At 37.8% G+C, this 18,029-nt stretch overlaps 1 protein-coding gene across 1 annotated transcript in view; it reads left to right on the top strand.

Moving 5' to 3' along the window:
- Window positions 1-18,029, top strand: part of LOC139443732 (endoplasmic reticulum membrane-associated RNA degradation protein-like) — a 124,142-nt gene that overhangs the window by 59,945 nt on the left and 46,168 nt on the right. The window contains exon 19 of the mRNA XM_071224661.1: window positions 16,131-16,175. Within this exon, the coding sequence (XP_071080762.1) occupies window positions 16,131-16,173 (43 nt within the window). The 3' untranslated portion in view covers window positions 16,174-16,175. The remainder of the gene's footprint in view (window positions 1-16,130; window positions 16,176-18,029) is intronic.

Genomic DNA, 18,029 nt, shown 5'->3' with positions numbered 1-18,029 from the left:
GATTCTCAGCAATATTCCTACTATATGATGGTGATCTGTAATTAATCAGGTTTGGACTGGACAATCCAGGGATTGACATCATGATCATCAATCTATGCCTTTGGATATTATGACATGCTCCAGCCATGTCAGCGAGCTTGATCACCTTGTCATGTTGGTCTCTTAAAAGCATAGTCACCTCTTATGGCCAGCTTGAGATGCTAAAGACCTATTCTCTACCAGGATCTTCACAGACCTGGTACATGTGAAGAGAAATCACCATTACAGGTTATGACACTCTAGACTAACAAGCCACCGAGCTTGCGCAGACCCTCAGAAGAGAGGCGGCTTTCGTGACCCATATCTGATCGGGACGAATAATGGAGGATAAGAATGCAAACCTCTCATAGGATTTCGTTTCTCCCCAGGACTCTGTGGAACGCTTATCGACGACTAAGTTATTTTATGTTTCCCTTCACTTCTCCAGAAGATGCAGAGATTCGAGAACGCACGGGCACTCCCTATTCACATTTGAATCATCAGACAGATCAACATCAACCAGAAAGTCGATGTCAAGACGCTTTCTGAGACATTATGACAGTCTACATCCCACCCTCCTTTTTCATCGACGTTCTCTCAGTCTGATATCTAAGCTTTGATACAGACCATATCCGTCACTCCATGGCTTGCATTTGTACCACTTTATTCACATTGTATTTCTTCGATGGTATCATCACCCTCGCCAGGGTATCGTTCAACTGTCACCATTCAGACAGGAAGACTCGATGGGAGCGTTCGTTGATCTTTCACCAGTACGTACCTGCACAAGGGTGGTTGGGGGGTGGGTTCTCTGTAACACATGAACCCATGTAGCAGGACCGAGTATGTCACTTCACACGTGCCATCAGGTTTGGTATCTTTATTACTGAGAAGTTTTGGACTGCCATGTGACATGAAAGTTATCATGATCTGATCAGCTTCTTTCCATCATTCTGAAAACAAAATTTATTGAAAGAATATTAAAAGTGTGGCATTATTACCATGTGTGAAATGGGGACATAAAAATGTCTGTGTAATTAGGGTATGTATTAACTGATTGACTGTTATGCTTTATATAAATCATGTAAAACATTAGACTGGTGTTTGAATGACAGTGAATTAGCATGTGTCCAGTGCCTCTATAACACCATGCTCACTTAATAATCATATAATGGATATACAACACACATCTTCTAATGTTCTTCATGTGATGGTTATATACGTTCTAACATCGTCTGGGGCGATGGGGTAGCCTAGTGGTTATAGCGTTTGCTCGTCATGCTAAAGGACCGGGTTCAATTCCCCACATGGGTACATTGTGTGAAGCCTATTTCTGGTGTCCCCCATCATCATATTGCTGGAATATTGCTAGAATTGCCATAAAACCATACTCACTCACTCACTCTAATATCGTCACGTCTGGGCTGTCATTACTATGTGTATAGTTCTTAGGCGGTTTCTCTAGCATTAAGAATAATATTTAATACCTGTGACACATCTTCTCCTATAACAGTTATGAATGAAACTCATTGTTTTATTCCCTTCAAGAGATGCTACATGTAAATGAATTACTAATTGATTGATGTTGATGAAGCTACAATGACACAGCTTCCATCCTTGAAAGCCAGTGTCCAAACAACCGAGACAATAAGCTCTCCAAGCAAGTTTGTCAGTCTCACAGTGACCGTGTGAGTTTACAATTAACTGTCAAGGTTGTCCACGTGGATATTGAACCAAGATAAATTGCATCGTTAGCGATTTACCTCTCGTGTTTGATGAACCAGCGGCACATGCAGGTCTCATGTTGTTGTGAACACCGCGGGGAACAATGGAGTCAAGATCAGCTGTGTGGCTACTGTAGTGTCTGTTTTCTAACACCAGGTTTCAGATCAGATTTAAGTTTGTTTCTGTTCATTTGGGGTTTAGGAAGTCTACTTTTTATCTGGTAAACATGTCGAGGACATTTCCAAATTTTATGCATCAGTGACAAAAATAATGTCCGATGATAGTCTCTATTTTGGCTTGTGCCATATGTTTTCGGTGTCTTTGCTGGAGACAAATAGCAAGACATTTTCAGGATTTTAACACATTCTTCTTTATCACTGATTTTTTTTATTTTTAGGAAATCTTGGACGACAATCAGTCACTGTCCATGAAAATGAACCATTTGGAAACCGTTGTATTACTGTGCTATCATTAACATAAAGCGTTAATTGTTAAAGAAGTTACAAATATTGTCTATCCCAAACTACCACAGAACCATGTACAAATCATTTATTTTACCAATTATTGATTATTTTTGTTATATTTGGGAAAAATGTTCTAATAAACAAGCTAATTTATTGAAAAATTTAAGCTGAGATGCACTGAGAAACATATATGGTGCTGTCCAGGGTATGAGTCATCAGAAAACTTTCTACGAAACAAACTGTCAGTCAGAGGCTTATGCAGATTCATTTATACCAGCTACAACACAACTTTGGAATATGTTACCAGAAAACCTACTGGGGACAGACAATGTTACACAATGTAAGAACTTGCTACATGGAAGGGGAGATAATAAGTTTAGTTTCACGACCATGCCTATTTTCCTGGAGTAATTCCTAGTAAACTGAATCATATGATCATATTTCCTGGACTCTGTTCAGTGTTGTAGAGTGAGTGAGTATGGTTTTACGCCGCTTTTAGCAATATTTCAGCAATATCACGGTGGGGGACACAAGAAATGGGCTTCACACATTGTACCCATGTCGGGAATCGAACCCTGGTCTTCGGCATGACGAGCGAACTCTTTAACCACTAGGCTACCCAACCGCCCCTCAGTGTTGTAGAAAGTATGCACAGTTTGCTGGAATATCCCACAGGGTAACCAGTTTTCTGAGAATGCAGGGTTGTAAATGGAATGTTAATAGTCAATGGACAGACCTGTTTTTCTCTTGGTTTTTTTTGGTCAATATGCTTAGAGGTTTGTGTCAAAGTAGTGAATAAAAAAAATCTGGCTTTTCATCCGATTAATTTGATTTTGAATTTTTTTAGTTTCACTTTTTACTTACTGCTGTCTGTAAACAAGAGACACTGTTTGTTATGTTGAGTTTACGAAGAGATGAGACATTTATACAGTCTGAGGTTAAAATTAGAATTAAAACTTTGGTGAGATTTCTATCAGTTATTATTCTGTCTTATTTTATAGGTTTCTATTCAATGTAACCTGTCCATATGAAGCCAAGAAATGGTTCTCAATTTAAGAGCACGTGGCTAACAATATGCAGTGTCCAAAGCACTTGTCTACTGAGCACATAATCCTTGTGTTTTGCTGCTGTTGTTGACTTGCATTGCCGTGTTTGATGTCATGAAACACTGGTGAGATTATCTGTATATTCGACCAATAGCTTAACACAATTTTTGCAATAGGAAAGAATTTTGTATAAGGCTCTTCATAACAAATATTTCATTTGTTACATGGAACTTCAATGAACTATATTCGTCTTCCCCAAAACTGAAACTATTGTAAATAACAAACTAAGGTTTTATTGAAAACATCCTTTTTAAGAAAGTTAGTTACCCAGAATAAGTGCAGCTTATGTTTACATATGAAAGCAAAAGTCGGAAACTTTCTTTTTAGACAACGAAAAGACTTTAAAAGATCCTCAATTCAAGGTTATGTAATTGTTTGATGTTAAAACTACATCTTTTTATCTTCCTCTTTGAATTTTACAATTTGCTTTTAAGGAACACATTCAACGAAGCTAAATGTTGAATTTTCTCAATGTCGATTCCCAAAACAATAAACATTTAAATATTGTCACTTGTTAGCAGTAAAGGCTCCTTGAAAAAAGCTCTCGGCAAACTGGTGAATTTGCAGAGATTGAATTAAAATTGCCATAAACCTCATGTATAAATACTCGTGGAGGCCACTTTGTCCCTGATGCCATGGTAAATACACAAATACATTCAACTGTCCCCACACGGATTAGTGTCTCGAGTGACCATGCACAGCTTATGGCCATTGTTTTACATGTCTGCCGTTTCTAAACACAACAAGTTGATTATTTTGTGAGGATAATAAAAACATGTTCAGTCAACTTAAAAGGTTTTTAGGCTTGTTTATCCCTGCCGTTTGTTTACACCTTAAACCGACCCACACAACAATGTTGCAATCTAGGCTGTTACATGTGCTCTTTTTGTCACAATGGGGGTTGTTTTTTGTCACGTTGATGCCAATTTCAGGCCACTGGCCGAGTTAAGCGGCATGTTTTTTAATGAGATTGACATACCTCCAGTCTGATTTTCATTCTTGAACTTTATAGATTTTTAATAAAATTAATGATTGTATATCTTATGAAAAGATTATATATGATAAGTATTGATGATAATATACTCATTAGTACATTTGGAATACATTTTATATCAACTAGGCAATTCCAGGTATCAATCTACTACAGTCTATTAGGAAACTGTATATTGTGTGATGTGTTGAATGACCTTATCCCTGTACAGTAGATCATTAGGACTTGTATACAACGTCACACCTCCGTGATTTTGAATCTTCGGCCCACAAAGAATGGACACAGCTCCTTTAAACTGCATCTTTGTAAACTTCGGCCCACTGGGAATGGACACATTTCCTTTAAACTGCATCTTTGTATACTTCGGCCCACTGGGAATGGACACATTTCCTTTAAACTGCATCTTTGTAAACTTCGGCCCACTGGGAATGGACATATTTCCTTTAAACTGCATCTTTGTAAACTTCAGCCCACTGGGAATGGACACATTTCCTTTAAACTGCATTTTTGTATACTTTGGCCCACTTGGAATGGACACAGCTCCTTTAAACTGCATTTTTGTATTCTTCAGCCCACTCGGAATGGACACATTTCCTTTAAACTGCATTTTTGTATACTTTGGCCCACTGGGAATGGACATATTTCCTTTAAACTGCATCTTTGTAAACTTTGGCCCACAGGGAATGGACACAGCTCCTTTAAACTGCATCTTTGTATACTTCGGCCCAATGGGAATGGACACATTTCCTTTAAACTGCATCTTTGTATACTTCGGCCCACTGGGAATGGACACATTTCCTTTAAACTGCATCTTTGTAAACTTCGGCCCAATGGGAATGGACACATTTCCTTTAAACTGCATCTTTGTATACTTCGGCCCACTGGGAATGGACACATTTCCTTTAAACTGCATCTTTGTATACTTCGGCCCAATGGGAATGGACACATTTCCTTTAAACTGCATCTTTGTAAACTTCGGCCCACTGGGAATGGACACATTTCCTTTAAACTGCATCTTTGTAAACTTCGGCCCACTGGGAATGGACACATTTCCTTTAAACTGCATCTTTGTATACTTCGGCCCACTGGGAATGGACATATTTCCTTTACACTGCATCTTTGTAAACTTCAGCCCACTGGGAATGGACACATTTCCTTTAAACTGCATTTTTGTATACTTTGGCCCACTGGGAATGGACACAGCTCCTTTAAACTGCATTTTTGTATTCTTCAGCCCACTGGGAATGGACACATTTCCTTTAAACTGCATTTTTGTATACTTCGGCCCACTGGGAATGGACACAGCTCCTTTAAACTGCATCTTTGTATACTTCGGCCCACTGGGAATGGACACAGCTCCTTTATTTTGAATTGATATATACTTCGGCCCTCTGGGAATGGACACATCTTAATATTGGGTCAATATATAATTTTGCCTGGCCCACTTGACATCAAAATCATAGCAAAACAAAATAAAGTCATCTTGGTCAAAGACCACCTCATGTTTAAATATTTGGAAAACAATTCATACACGAAAGCCTCTAAGATCAGGCTTTTTGACACACTTGACCTTCTTAATAATCCATTACATCTAGTGTAAGTCCAAAGCAATTAAATGTTGTAAAAGCAAAATGCTTGCTTTCAGTAACAAAACTGATGCTAACTCTCATAATCATTATATAGGGCAGTTATGTGGGTCCAAAATGGTCATTAATTGTACCACCATGGCATACACACAACCTCCGTTTCTTCTAATACATAGGAATAAAGTAAATCAAAATAAGAGAGTTCTTAGTTATATTCACTGGTTTGCTTTTAGAGTTTTTAACTTTTTCTAAGATGGGTGAGTGAGTGAGTGTGGTTTTACACCGCTTTTAGCAATATTCCAGCAATATCTCGACGGGGGACACCAAAAATGGGCTTCACACATTGTACCCATGTCGGGAATCGAACCCGGGTCTTCGGCGTGACGAGCGAACTCTTTAACCACTAGGCTACCTGACCGCCATCTAGGTGATTTAATCTTACTGTCCAAAAATGGAGGGGTGCTGTGCATTCTGTCGCATCTGACACACTTATCAGCTACTGCACCAATTAATACATTACTATGAGGTATATAGGGATAACGCCTGGCGTGTTTTATATAAAAGTGTAACTAATTGTATAGAACTTTTTACATTAAATTGATCATGATAAAATGTGTATCTGTAAGACAACATAATAATTTTGGTTTGTTAGTGTTCCAAGTTTTCAGTAAATGGATAAAAATAAGTACATTGACAGTGTACATGGATATTGAATGATTGTGTCTCATTGTCAGATGAAAGTGAAGAATGCAACTTATCATAAGACATCTCTGCTAAAATCAGAGCCCATTGTACAACCACTATGAAATAGTGATGATACCAGGTGTTCTCAAATAGGTGAGAATATCATGCTCCACTGGTGGCATACATCACAAACACATGCAAAGGCATGTCAATTCTGAGCCTATTTCTGGTGTCCCCTGCCGTGATATTGCTGGAATATTACTAAAAGCAGCGTAAAACCAAACTCACTCACTCACTCACAATTCACCTGAAAAAATATATGGTACGTCTAAATAGGGAATTGCATCAGACATGAATGTTGGTCACTGATGCATCAAATTTGGAAATGTCTTCCATTTGTCTGCCTTGAAACATTACCGACATGTGAAAGTGTGCATACAAAACACAAAGACTTTTTGTCATTTTCACCTAGAATTCAAACTCAGCTGCTGGGAACGGCTTGCAAGACACAACATTGCCCTGAGTGACAAATATGAATCTTCAGTATTTATGACAAATGTGTTAGCAGTTGGACAATTGTGTCTTGTCAAACATGCTAGTGTTTTCCGGAGAGGCATTCAAACCCTTTGCATCATAACAAGGACAGTGTGTGAGACACCTTCACAGCCACAAAACAACGTCTCTGTTATTATTATTTCTTCAGGTTTGACCGATTTGTTTTCTTGTTCTTTGAGAAGCCTACCCTTCAATTTTCATAGATAAGACAAATTTTAAAATAATTATTCTGTATTTAAATATGCATTTTATAACGGGTTTTTTTAACCCTGACATCTGTTATAGTGTTTATTTTGCCTCTTGCTTTATTACAAGGGAGTGTGTACAAGAAATAAATCTAGCCTTAGTTTTTAGTTTTAGTTTTTTAGTTTTGCCATCTTGATATATCTGCCTATCTGTTTAGGTTTCAAATATGTTTCCCATCTATAGGCTGATTTGAAATGGATTCTGACTGATAAATGTAGGATACTTCTTAATATAGAAGGACTGCCTCCGTGGTCTAGTGGGAGAGTGTTCGCCCTGAGAGCGGAAGGTCCGGGGTTTGATTCCCAGCCGCATCATACCAAAAGACGTTGAAAGATGGTACTTGTTGTTACCCTGTCTGGCGCTCGGGGCTAAAACAATGACTGGTCAGCTCGGAGACAGTATACTGTGTCTCAGTGGAGTATTCATGTTAAACTGCGACATGGTATCTCAGTGAGCTTGCACTCTAAATCGGCATCAGTCCGGACTAGTACAAGCAGTCACGCACGCAGTCACACACGCGGTCACGCATGCACATTGGAGAGATGTTCAGGGTGTATGCATGTGCAGATCACGACAATGAAATTGACTACTTGTTGCTCATAAGGCTATTAAGAGGTCAGTGTGAAAAATAGATACAATAATTTTTAGCCTATACACGCATATATCTATCATACTATATGTCGCGGACCACCCGCTACCCCTTTCTTCACAATGGTACGTGCCGATGGGCGGACCTCATACATAGTGATACAGGGTTAATTGTCAGGTCACAGCTCACCTTATCCTGGCATACAGTAGTAATAGGTTACTGACATTTCACATATGATCAAATATAGATAAACTATGAAAAAATGACATCAGAAACTTTTCTCAAAATCTAAGAACAAGACTCAAATTCAGCCTTGAATATGGTTAAATATTGCCATTCAATATGGATCAAATTGCTGTGGCCAGACCCATTAATTTATTGTTTTATAGATGACACTACCCAAAAGTTTGCAAAAGTAAATAACGCATACAAAGAAAGTTTTCGAAACAAGAATATAAACGTATCTGGCTTTATCAATTGGCAGACATTTTACGATTCACAAATAATAACACTTACTATAATAAGGATGCTTACGTCTTGTTTATGTTCGTTCGCAAAAAAGAAATGTGGATGATAAAAACAAATGTTTTTGTGAAGAAAACGTTACTGTTAGTTCAGAGTAAACTGTTATCTGGGTCTCTCCTCTTCACATTAGCGTGATCGCACAGGTGGGATTTCAATGTCAGTGTCAACGTCGGATGCGTTCAATGTAATATTTGGAGGTGCCGTCCTCCATGAATTGATCTAATTGTTCAAATAAAACCATTAGCAAGTTTGATCAGTTTGTGTGTCATCATCAAATATTGCAAGTAAACAAATAAACGTGATATTAATCAACTGTCCACGTGAAGGATAAAATGTTGATTATTTTCATGCAATGCTTATATATCTTTTTAAAAAAATAATCAAATTCTAACCGTTTATCTTTTATATTCTGTTTTTAAGGTTTATTTATTTTGATTGAAGAATACTTTACCTGAATAATATTTCAAACAAGTAGGGATGGGTGTGGTGATTAAGTTGTAATATTTTGAAATATCAAATTATTACTACCGTATTCAACATAATAAGCGCCCAGGGCGCTCTCCAAAGTAGAAATAGGGGGCGCTTATTAGAATATTATTTTGAGTTGAAAGATCGTAAATTTCGTGGTTTATGCTAACAGCCTGAAATGTTTACATGCGATGGATATATTTTTCAAGAATTTAATTGCCCATAATTAAGGGTGATTTAACACACGAGTGCGTATCATACACGAATAAAAAAGTCTTGTGTACATTGATCAATCGGAAGGGATGCTGATTGGGATTGTTCACTAGCCAATATATTAGCAAATATCGCCGTGGGCGCTTATTAGAGCGGGGCGCTTATTACGTCGAATACGGTATGTGTTATACCATTGGGAGGGGGAGGGGTAGTGATTCAAGTTAAAAAGTTTCCACTGAGTTATAAATAAGAAAGTCTCTGGCAATGTTGAACTCATCACTTTTGATGTTGAGAGTATGTGCTCTTGACTAATCTCAAGGATATTGACCCAGTATTTTCCCCCACAGTTTATTACTGAAACGCAAATAATCGTACCCAAATATGGCTATGTTGTTGAATATAAGATTTATTTCTCAACATTTTGAATTACGTTGGAGAAATTAAATATTTTGCAATATTTACTAGAATGATCCTGAACAGGAATATTCAGTGTTCCATTGTATGAAATATGACTTCATTATATGTGACATTTCTGGCGAACTATTTGCCCTAACCACCTCCACGTTCAAGAACACATGGTGGACCTTGATCATTTAATTTTAACAATATAAAAACTAAAATTCAAGGATATGCAAATTGAGATTGTTTATACAAAATATTTACTGAATTTGATTTGTTAAGCTGATTGTTCAAATTTTGAAATTGAATTTTTTGTGCCATAGCGCAAACTGCTGAAGGAATTAAAACAGTACATATTTATATAATATTCAGTGTAAACAAAATCTCGGTCAGTTGGCTGTACTATCAATGGGTCGAGGTGCAGCTGTTTTCATTTACGTCCATGTGGCGCCATGAAATGACGTCATTGTAACATCAATTAAAAAAAAGCTATTTGAATTCACATTCTCTGATCAACATCTGTGTGTTGGACAAAGTTTACTCGCTAAATGTCTACAAAATGAAAAACAATAATTCTTTAATTCGAACGTGCTCAAGAAATGTTTGTACTAATTATGGGACCAAGTTCATTACCTGAGCTGTTTGTGGCGGACAAATATGTCTATAACAGGTCATTAGGTATTACGTAGGAGCCCTCGTTTTACCAGATGAAGGTCAAGGTCAGATTGGCGCTCTCTACACATGGAGGACCATACATACATTAGGTTGTCAGTGTGGGAAGATGGAATCAAGCTTAGAAAGAATACAAGTGGAAGATTATGGACCATTTCACTGTATCTTGAAAGAGTTAATTTACAAATTGGATATTAGTTTCACTGCGTATATTATTTTATCTGCTTTTCGATTGGGAAATGTGAATTCATCTATGTCTATCATCCTAGTAGTGGCCATTACGGAGTTTGGATTTTCTTGTTTGAAGTCACGTGTCTTTTGATTTTCAAAATGGCTGTTATTTTTATCGACTGTTTTATCGATGCCTAGGACTTTAAGCAGTACATGGGACTCTGTATTGAGTGACTGGTGTTTTGGTCAAGAACTGACACTTTTAAAGTCAGTGACCTGTTTCATCACCTTGTGCCTGTCAGTAGTGCTTGGATTTGATGAATGCAGAAGTACATGGCACTGATTGAAACTTTGCTTTGTGGATTTAACAGTCTCACCTGTGACAGGTAGGTGTTTGTAGATATTGAGGCCTGGTTTCACATTGAAACTGTTGTTACTTTAATTGTCAGGTGTTGAGGGGGGACTATGTTCCACAGGTGTCCATTGTAGTAAGTGTGATGTCTGAGACCGAAATCTTCCACTGCTCCATTGACACACAAGAGTCTAGCCTAGCCTACCTTGAATACTCTTCTGTGGTTTCAGTTTGGAGGGGTAGGCTTATGGTTATTGAGGTTCTACACTGTAGTTCTAGACATTGTCATTAATATCATACATGACACTGAGACGTATAAGAAGGCAATAATGAAATTGTAGATTGATATTTATCATCCGAAACTGGCTTCCACAGGAGATATAGCTACAATGAAATCTCATCACAATGCTTTGCAGACCATTGTGATGTCATCTGCTACCATGACAACACAATCAAATGACATCACTAAAGCCACTGCCAGTCAAGCAGGTTAGCTGTATACTTTTTACCCTCAGATACTAGTTATTCCCAATTACAAAATGAAAAAATTGGAAGAATAATTTTTTTATAAGAAATAGAATCTTGTCATTAGAAGATTAAATCTCTCAATTTATGATCATTAACTCAGGATGATATAGCTGATATCAAAAGACACTCGAGTGAGATTCTGTCTTTATATTATTAAGATGAAGTAGTAGACAGACCAAGTGGTTTTTGGATGGAATTGTCTCAGATTTACTTGGACTGCCTTGAAACAAAAGACTAACCCCTTTTAGTCATTGTCATGCTGAAGGCCCTGATCAATTCCCCTAATGGGTTCTAGTTAAAGGGGGAACATGCGCCACGATTTTGGTGTCCATGTTGGAACTGGGCGGAACTATGACATTGTCCAAGGCTACTTATGTTGACCAGCAAATGCTTGATTGATATTCAACTTTAAATGTGAGTTTGCAGACAAATAATTTGGGTTTTGAAAGACTTGAATCAGTTTTGCTAGGACTGCCAACTGACCAGAGCCTAGTGCCCCTTTAACAGTAGTCTCTAAACAGTGACTGTATTTGAAAAGTATTTCCTTGGATAGTTATGATCTTAATTTTGTTTTCAAATAGGGCCTGAATGAGTTTAACAATCATGAAACTATTAGAAATGATTGTTTCAAGGGCGATTACCTGAATTGACCATTCACTTTGAAAGGTATGGTCTAAGTACTACGTTTATAATGGCTGAGACAATTGGTCAGATGTTTCATAGTTGTAGCGCCTTTGTGTTGATTTCAAGTTTTAACCTTTATGTGAACAGACAAGTGTCTAAGAAGGTCTCTAACACAACCCTTCACTGTGAGACTTGCATCCCTCAGACTTGCCAGAAACTTAGTATCAGGGCTTTGAATCCGGGTTCACCCTGATGATGTTTCTAGGTTTGTCAACACCATACCATACTCATGGGATTTACCGAACTGATAATGTATGAAAACCTGCATCACTAGAGGTGTTCATTCCACATTAAACTGTCATGCCATGATATAACTGTAGTGAGTGAGTGAGTTGGGTTTAACACCGCTTTTAACAGTATTCCAGTTATATTGCGGCGTGTCAGCTTAATGTGGGAGGAAAGCCCAAGTGATGCAGGTCTTAGACGTTTACCACTTCGGTGAAACCCACGAGCACGGGTATGGTGCTGACAAACCTAGAAACATAATCGGGGTGAACTGGGATTCGAACCCACAATCATAGGTTTCTGGCGTGCCAAAGGGACACAACTCTGCACAGCGAATCACGGCGCCTTAGACGACTGGGCCACCCGTCACCCCTGATATAACTGTAACACTGTTTCCTGTGAACATTTTCAATCAGGAGTCTTCATAGGCATACATGGAGTTTTCATGAATAAATTGAAGGAATGATTATCGTAAAGTTTATTCCCTGAAGGTGGAGTTGTGCATGGCCATGTAATATTGGCGTTGTCTGGCTAACAAACACTTTCACACCTTCATGTGCCAATATCTTTTCTTGTCTTTTCCTATTTCCAAATACTGGAAAGTGATAAAAAATGATGCCCTGAAAAGAAATATGTGCCAATGGGTTCATACGCCCATTTATTTTAAGAGCAATTTTCCAATAACAATACCATGAAATAAAAAAGGTGGAGATATTGTTTAAATGACAAGCATTGCAGCTAAGAACTTGAACTTCAGTGTGTTCCGAAATGTCCCTTCTTGAAAAAGCATGCTTCCTCAAACCAGAATTCTTCACCTCTTTAAAAAGAAATGTGAAAAAGCAACAATTTCGATTTGAGCAGTTTAAAAAATGTGTTTAAGATGCTCCCAGGTGTTGGGAAAATTGAGAGTGTTTGAGGTATTGATCATGATGGTAGAGTCGGATAATGTCAGCAGCCTGTCAGATGCCATCATTGACAATGAATACAACAGGTGTTTGTTGCTACAAATTCTTTACCATGTGAGGGTCATTTTAGAAAAATACAAGAATCACGAGGAGTTGTTTGTTTAGTACTCTTTCATCAGCCTTTTCTTTATTTGATGATTCTTATCACTTAAGGATCATTTAATCTAAAAGAAATTCTTGAGTTGTGTGTATTGTTTTCTAATTATTTTCGTATCAAGTTCAAGATCCTTTTTCATAATCATTGATATCTTTGCTTAGAAATGTTTTGTATTGCACAATAACTAAACTTATTAAACACTCAGCCCTGACCAGATCCAGAATTGCATTTAAGACATTGCAAATTTTACTTTGCAAATTGCAAATTGCAAATTTTGCTATGTGGAGTTCACTCCCTTAGCCGCGACAGGATCCATTGGTTAAGAGATCTTATTTGATTAAGATCCTTGGTCTGTCAGCACCATACCCGAGGTTGTAGGTGTAAGTGAGGGATAAACATCTATAACCTGCATCTCTTCAGGCTTTCCTCACACAAGAGTTGTTTATCCTAACTCACTCACTCCCCAACCAATTTATAATCATCATCAGAGGTCATCAGATTATTTGCAACTTTATACATGTTAATACTACCATTATGCTGTACATTTCTCTGAAAAGTGGTCAGCATTTTAAACAGCAAGGAGACACCTCTCATCACTGCATCTATATTTATAAGCACTGTATTTTCTTGTGAATTCCGGGGGCACAGGTGGCCCAGTCGTCTAAGGCGCCGCGATTCGCTGTGCAGAGTTGCGTCCCTTGGGCATGACAGAAACCTATGATTGTGGGTTCGAATCCCGGTTCGCCCAAATTATGTTTCTAGGTTTGTCAGCACCATACCTGTGCTCTTGGGTTTCACCGAAGTGGTAAACGTCTGAGACCTGCATCACTTGGGGCTTTCCTCCCACATTAAGCTGACACGCCGCGATATAACTGGAATACTGTTAAAAGCGGTGTTAAACCCAACTCACTCACTCACTCTTGTGAATTCCTATGGGGTGGTATGGGTAGGTAATGGTTCATACACTTCTGCAAGCATAGCTGCTTGACAAAGGTGGGGATGATGGGGTGAGTGTGGCTGTACAGGGCGCAGCTGACCTTGGACTGTTGGAGGGTACAGGTGGCCCTCTTGTCTAAGGTGCAGCAATTAGTTGTGTAGAGTTGTGTCTCTTTGCTCCCAGGGACAGCTGATCAGCTGAGTTTGATTCTTAGATTCAACCTGATGAAGATGTAAGTCTGTCAGACTATACTCATACACAACAGCACCATGAAGACATGACACTCTTATAGAAAACTGCTTCTTTAGTGTTTGTAGTTATGTTCAAAGGCTACTTCTTGTCGCTCTATCTGATGAATGCGCAAGAAGTAGCCTTGTAATGCTTTAACAAACAATAAAGAAGTCGTGCTTCGTGTCTTCATGTTATTCCAACTTCTAAATACCAAACAAAGACTACACCAACACCAAGCCCATACCTTCATGAAAGTGCACATTGTGATTCCCTAATAACTACACTGATTTTAAAGAACATGTGATGCATCTGTGATGCCACCCATCACTTAGCATTCCTCATCATCCTTTACCTAGTGAAAAACTAGAAAAATCTGGTATATAAGAAACTGTATCAGGTGCTCCAACCTTTCGATCTGCCGCATACCTATTCTCTCAACACCGCCTCTACAGAGGTCAAATAGTACAGATTCCTTCCCATGCTTATGTGCAGCCTGACAATTGACCTTTCCTACCATGTGATAGAACCCGCAGGGTACGGCAACATATGTTGTCGTGTTTAATAAATTAACAAGAATGTAAGAAATTAATTACTTTATGTCAAGTCTAATCGGATTTCATGGACCATTTCCATGTAAAGTTCAGAAGAGTACAACACCCTATATGATTTTGTGTTAGGAAAATATTATTGACTTTTTTATTGGTCATAAGGGAAATAGTATAATGAGGCAGTATGTTTAAAAGGTAAAGCACTATGGATAAGAATGAATGGTCTGAGAGAGCAAGTTGTAGCTTAGGAGAGATTTAAACATCCAGATCCAGAGAGGGTAGGGGTTATGTCCATGGGGTTATAAGAGGGATAATAGGGGAGTAGATACCATTCATCCATATTTCAAAAACAGTAAATCCATCACTTGTAATCACATGAAGTATTACCAGGATCATGCATGATGCCAATTGTGTGCACTTCACTGTGTTTGTTGGTCAACAAACTGTCTGAAGCATTCGTAAAATACTAAGTAAATGCACACCAAGTACATGGGTAATGATTTCCTTTATGTAAAGTTGTATAGTATTTGAGGTTTAGTTCTGATTTAGTTCTGAGACCGAAACAAATCTGTTACTCTAAAAAAATAATTAAAAAATTAAATTTGCAAAGTTCCAGCTAATCCATCTTCTGAATTTAACAAACAAAATTCTTTCTCCTTCTCAGCAAGTTTTTTTTTCAATCCTGTGCTTGATATATCTCAGCTTTTCTTTGTGTTTCTGTGTCTCTTAAATCAATAGACGATTAAAATGTCTTCCAAATGTATTTCTGTCAATTACAAATTGGCCGTCATTGTATCAAGTCACTTTACAAAATCATATTATAATACATATTTAGAATAATTTGCACATAGCAAGGAAGAAAGGGGAAAAAAAGAATAAAATACATGTATGTAAATCTAAGAATATGTTCAGACGCGTATAAAATGTAACTTAAAAAACGGGTCATTATTTAATCAGTCCTCGTCATATTTGAAAGCGAGAGACGAGAGTCACAGAAAACAATAATACAACTAGTTCATGGCAGACATCTTGACAGCGATCACCAAACTAATTCCACACTCATCTCTTACTTTCTTTAACATGGGGAAATAGCAGTAGATGTTATTGAGCTATGAACTGAAGATAATTATTCATTATTTCTTTCTTTCCAGGCCACTGAGCCCACCGCCCATTGCTGTGTCCCAGTCGACATGAAGGTGAGTGTATCTGTCTCTGGGTGGGGAAAGCTTGGTGCGCTTGTCACCATCATGAAAACATTATTTTTATCATGAACACATTAATATATCTTGAACATTGCTCTTCATGAAAATGTTATGGTGTCAGAAAACACTCTGTCTTCTGCACAATATTGAACTATAGACACAATATTGTACTATGTATTGTGAACACAATATTGTACCATGAATATAAAATGATCATAATCACATAGTGCTGAACACATTCATTGTATTTTGAACACTGTATCGTCCCATGAATATAAGATTATCATGAACACAATATTGTACTATGAACACAATAAAGTATTGTGAACACAGTTTCGTTCCATGAACACATAATGGTGTATTGTTACTTATTGTATCATGAAAACAATATTATCATGAATACTTTATGAAATATTAATAGGCAAAGAATGAACCTGTAGTTTGAGAGGACTGGACACTTCTACTGGCGTAGGTATGTGTTAGGGCTGGGCTGGGGTGGGCTGGGCTGGGGTGGGCTGGGCTGGGTAACTCGGGGACTCGGGTCGGGTGGGTACTGAAAAGGACTACCAGGACCCATGGTTAGTCACGTGATATATTGTTTAATGACAAAAACGATCTAGAACTATATGGTTACACTACAAGTCACTAATGTTCACATTTTTTTCTGACTATGGACCCAGTCCTTCTTACTTTTATGTGTTTGAATAAAGATAAAACTTCAGTCAATTTCAGTGCATGCATGACCAGATCGTTTTATACGTGTATCTAAATTCATTTTGCCAAGGGCTTGTCATTGCTTGTTATTGTCCATTTTGAAGCATGAATTTTAAATGCAATATCCAGCTCTTCACCTACCTTCTAAAATTGTAGGAGATACTAGATGGTAGACTATTTACTTCCCTGGACCCTTTCCAGAGCCAGCTGAAGACATTTCTGTTCAGAAAATACTACTGTCCATAATCTAATTGCAGTGGTTTTGTCTGCATTTTGGTGATTTGGTTGGTTGGTTTGTTGTTTTACGCCACACTCAGCAATATTTCAGCGGTCTGTAAATAATCGAGTCTGGACCAGACAATCCAGTGATTGATATCATGAGCATCGACCCATGCAATTGGGATCGATGACATGCTTCAACCAAGTCAGCAAGCCTGACCACCCGATACCATTAGTCGCCTCTTACGACAAGCATTTGGATGATGATGATGATGATGATGATTATTATTATATAAAAAACATGCTTTAGTTACACTAATAGATGAGATGAATGGAGATCATGACATTTCTCTGTAAAGACAGCAAAACTAATGCTGCTTGTTTGATCAGCATTAGGGTTAGCAGTCTGTGCCAAAAGCTTGTAAGTCTTTGTGTCCAGATTAGCCTTGGACAGTTGTATAGAATGTACTTTTACAGATGACAATGAGGATGGTGGAGGAGGCTCGTTTCTCAGAGTACAGATTATGAAACCATTTATGAAGTTGAGATGCAGATATGAATTCATCACCCTTCTGGGGCATTTTCATTGAAGTTAAAATTTCAGGTTTGATAATGAAGAACAAATATTTGGTATTGAATATTATATTCTTATTTTATTGATAAACTAGAAATTTGTTCTCATAGATATTTTCTTTTTGTGGACATGGATTTCTATTTCTTAACTTATATGCAAACTGTAATATTATTAATTTCATGATAATAGAATAAAAGACAATAACAAGTTTCTCCTGATTTCATCAAAGATACCGGTAAACAAATTCCTTACTGTACAGTTGATGTAGATGCCTATCAGCAGTTACTTCTCAAACATGTTCCTCTTTCTGATTGGCTGGCCCAGATAAGTCTGAACCAGTC

This window comes from Haliotis cracherodii, unplaced genomic scaffold, assembly GCF_022045235.1.
Source record: "Haliotis cracherodii isolate W230 unplaced genomic scaffold, xgHalCrac1.p SCAF_5, whole genome shotgun sequence".
NCBI classification, from domain to species: domain Eukaryota; kingdom Metazoa; phylum Mollusca; class Gastropoda; order Lepetellida; family Haliotidae; genus Haliotis; species Haliotis cracherodii.
The sequence above is the reverse complement of the archived record's forward strand: the minus strand, read 5'-3'. Positions and strand labels throughout refer to the sequence as shown.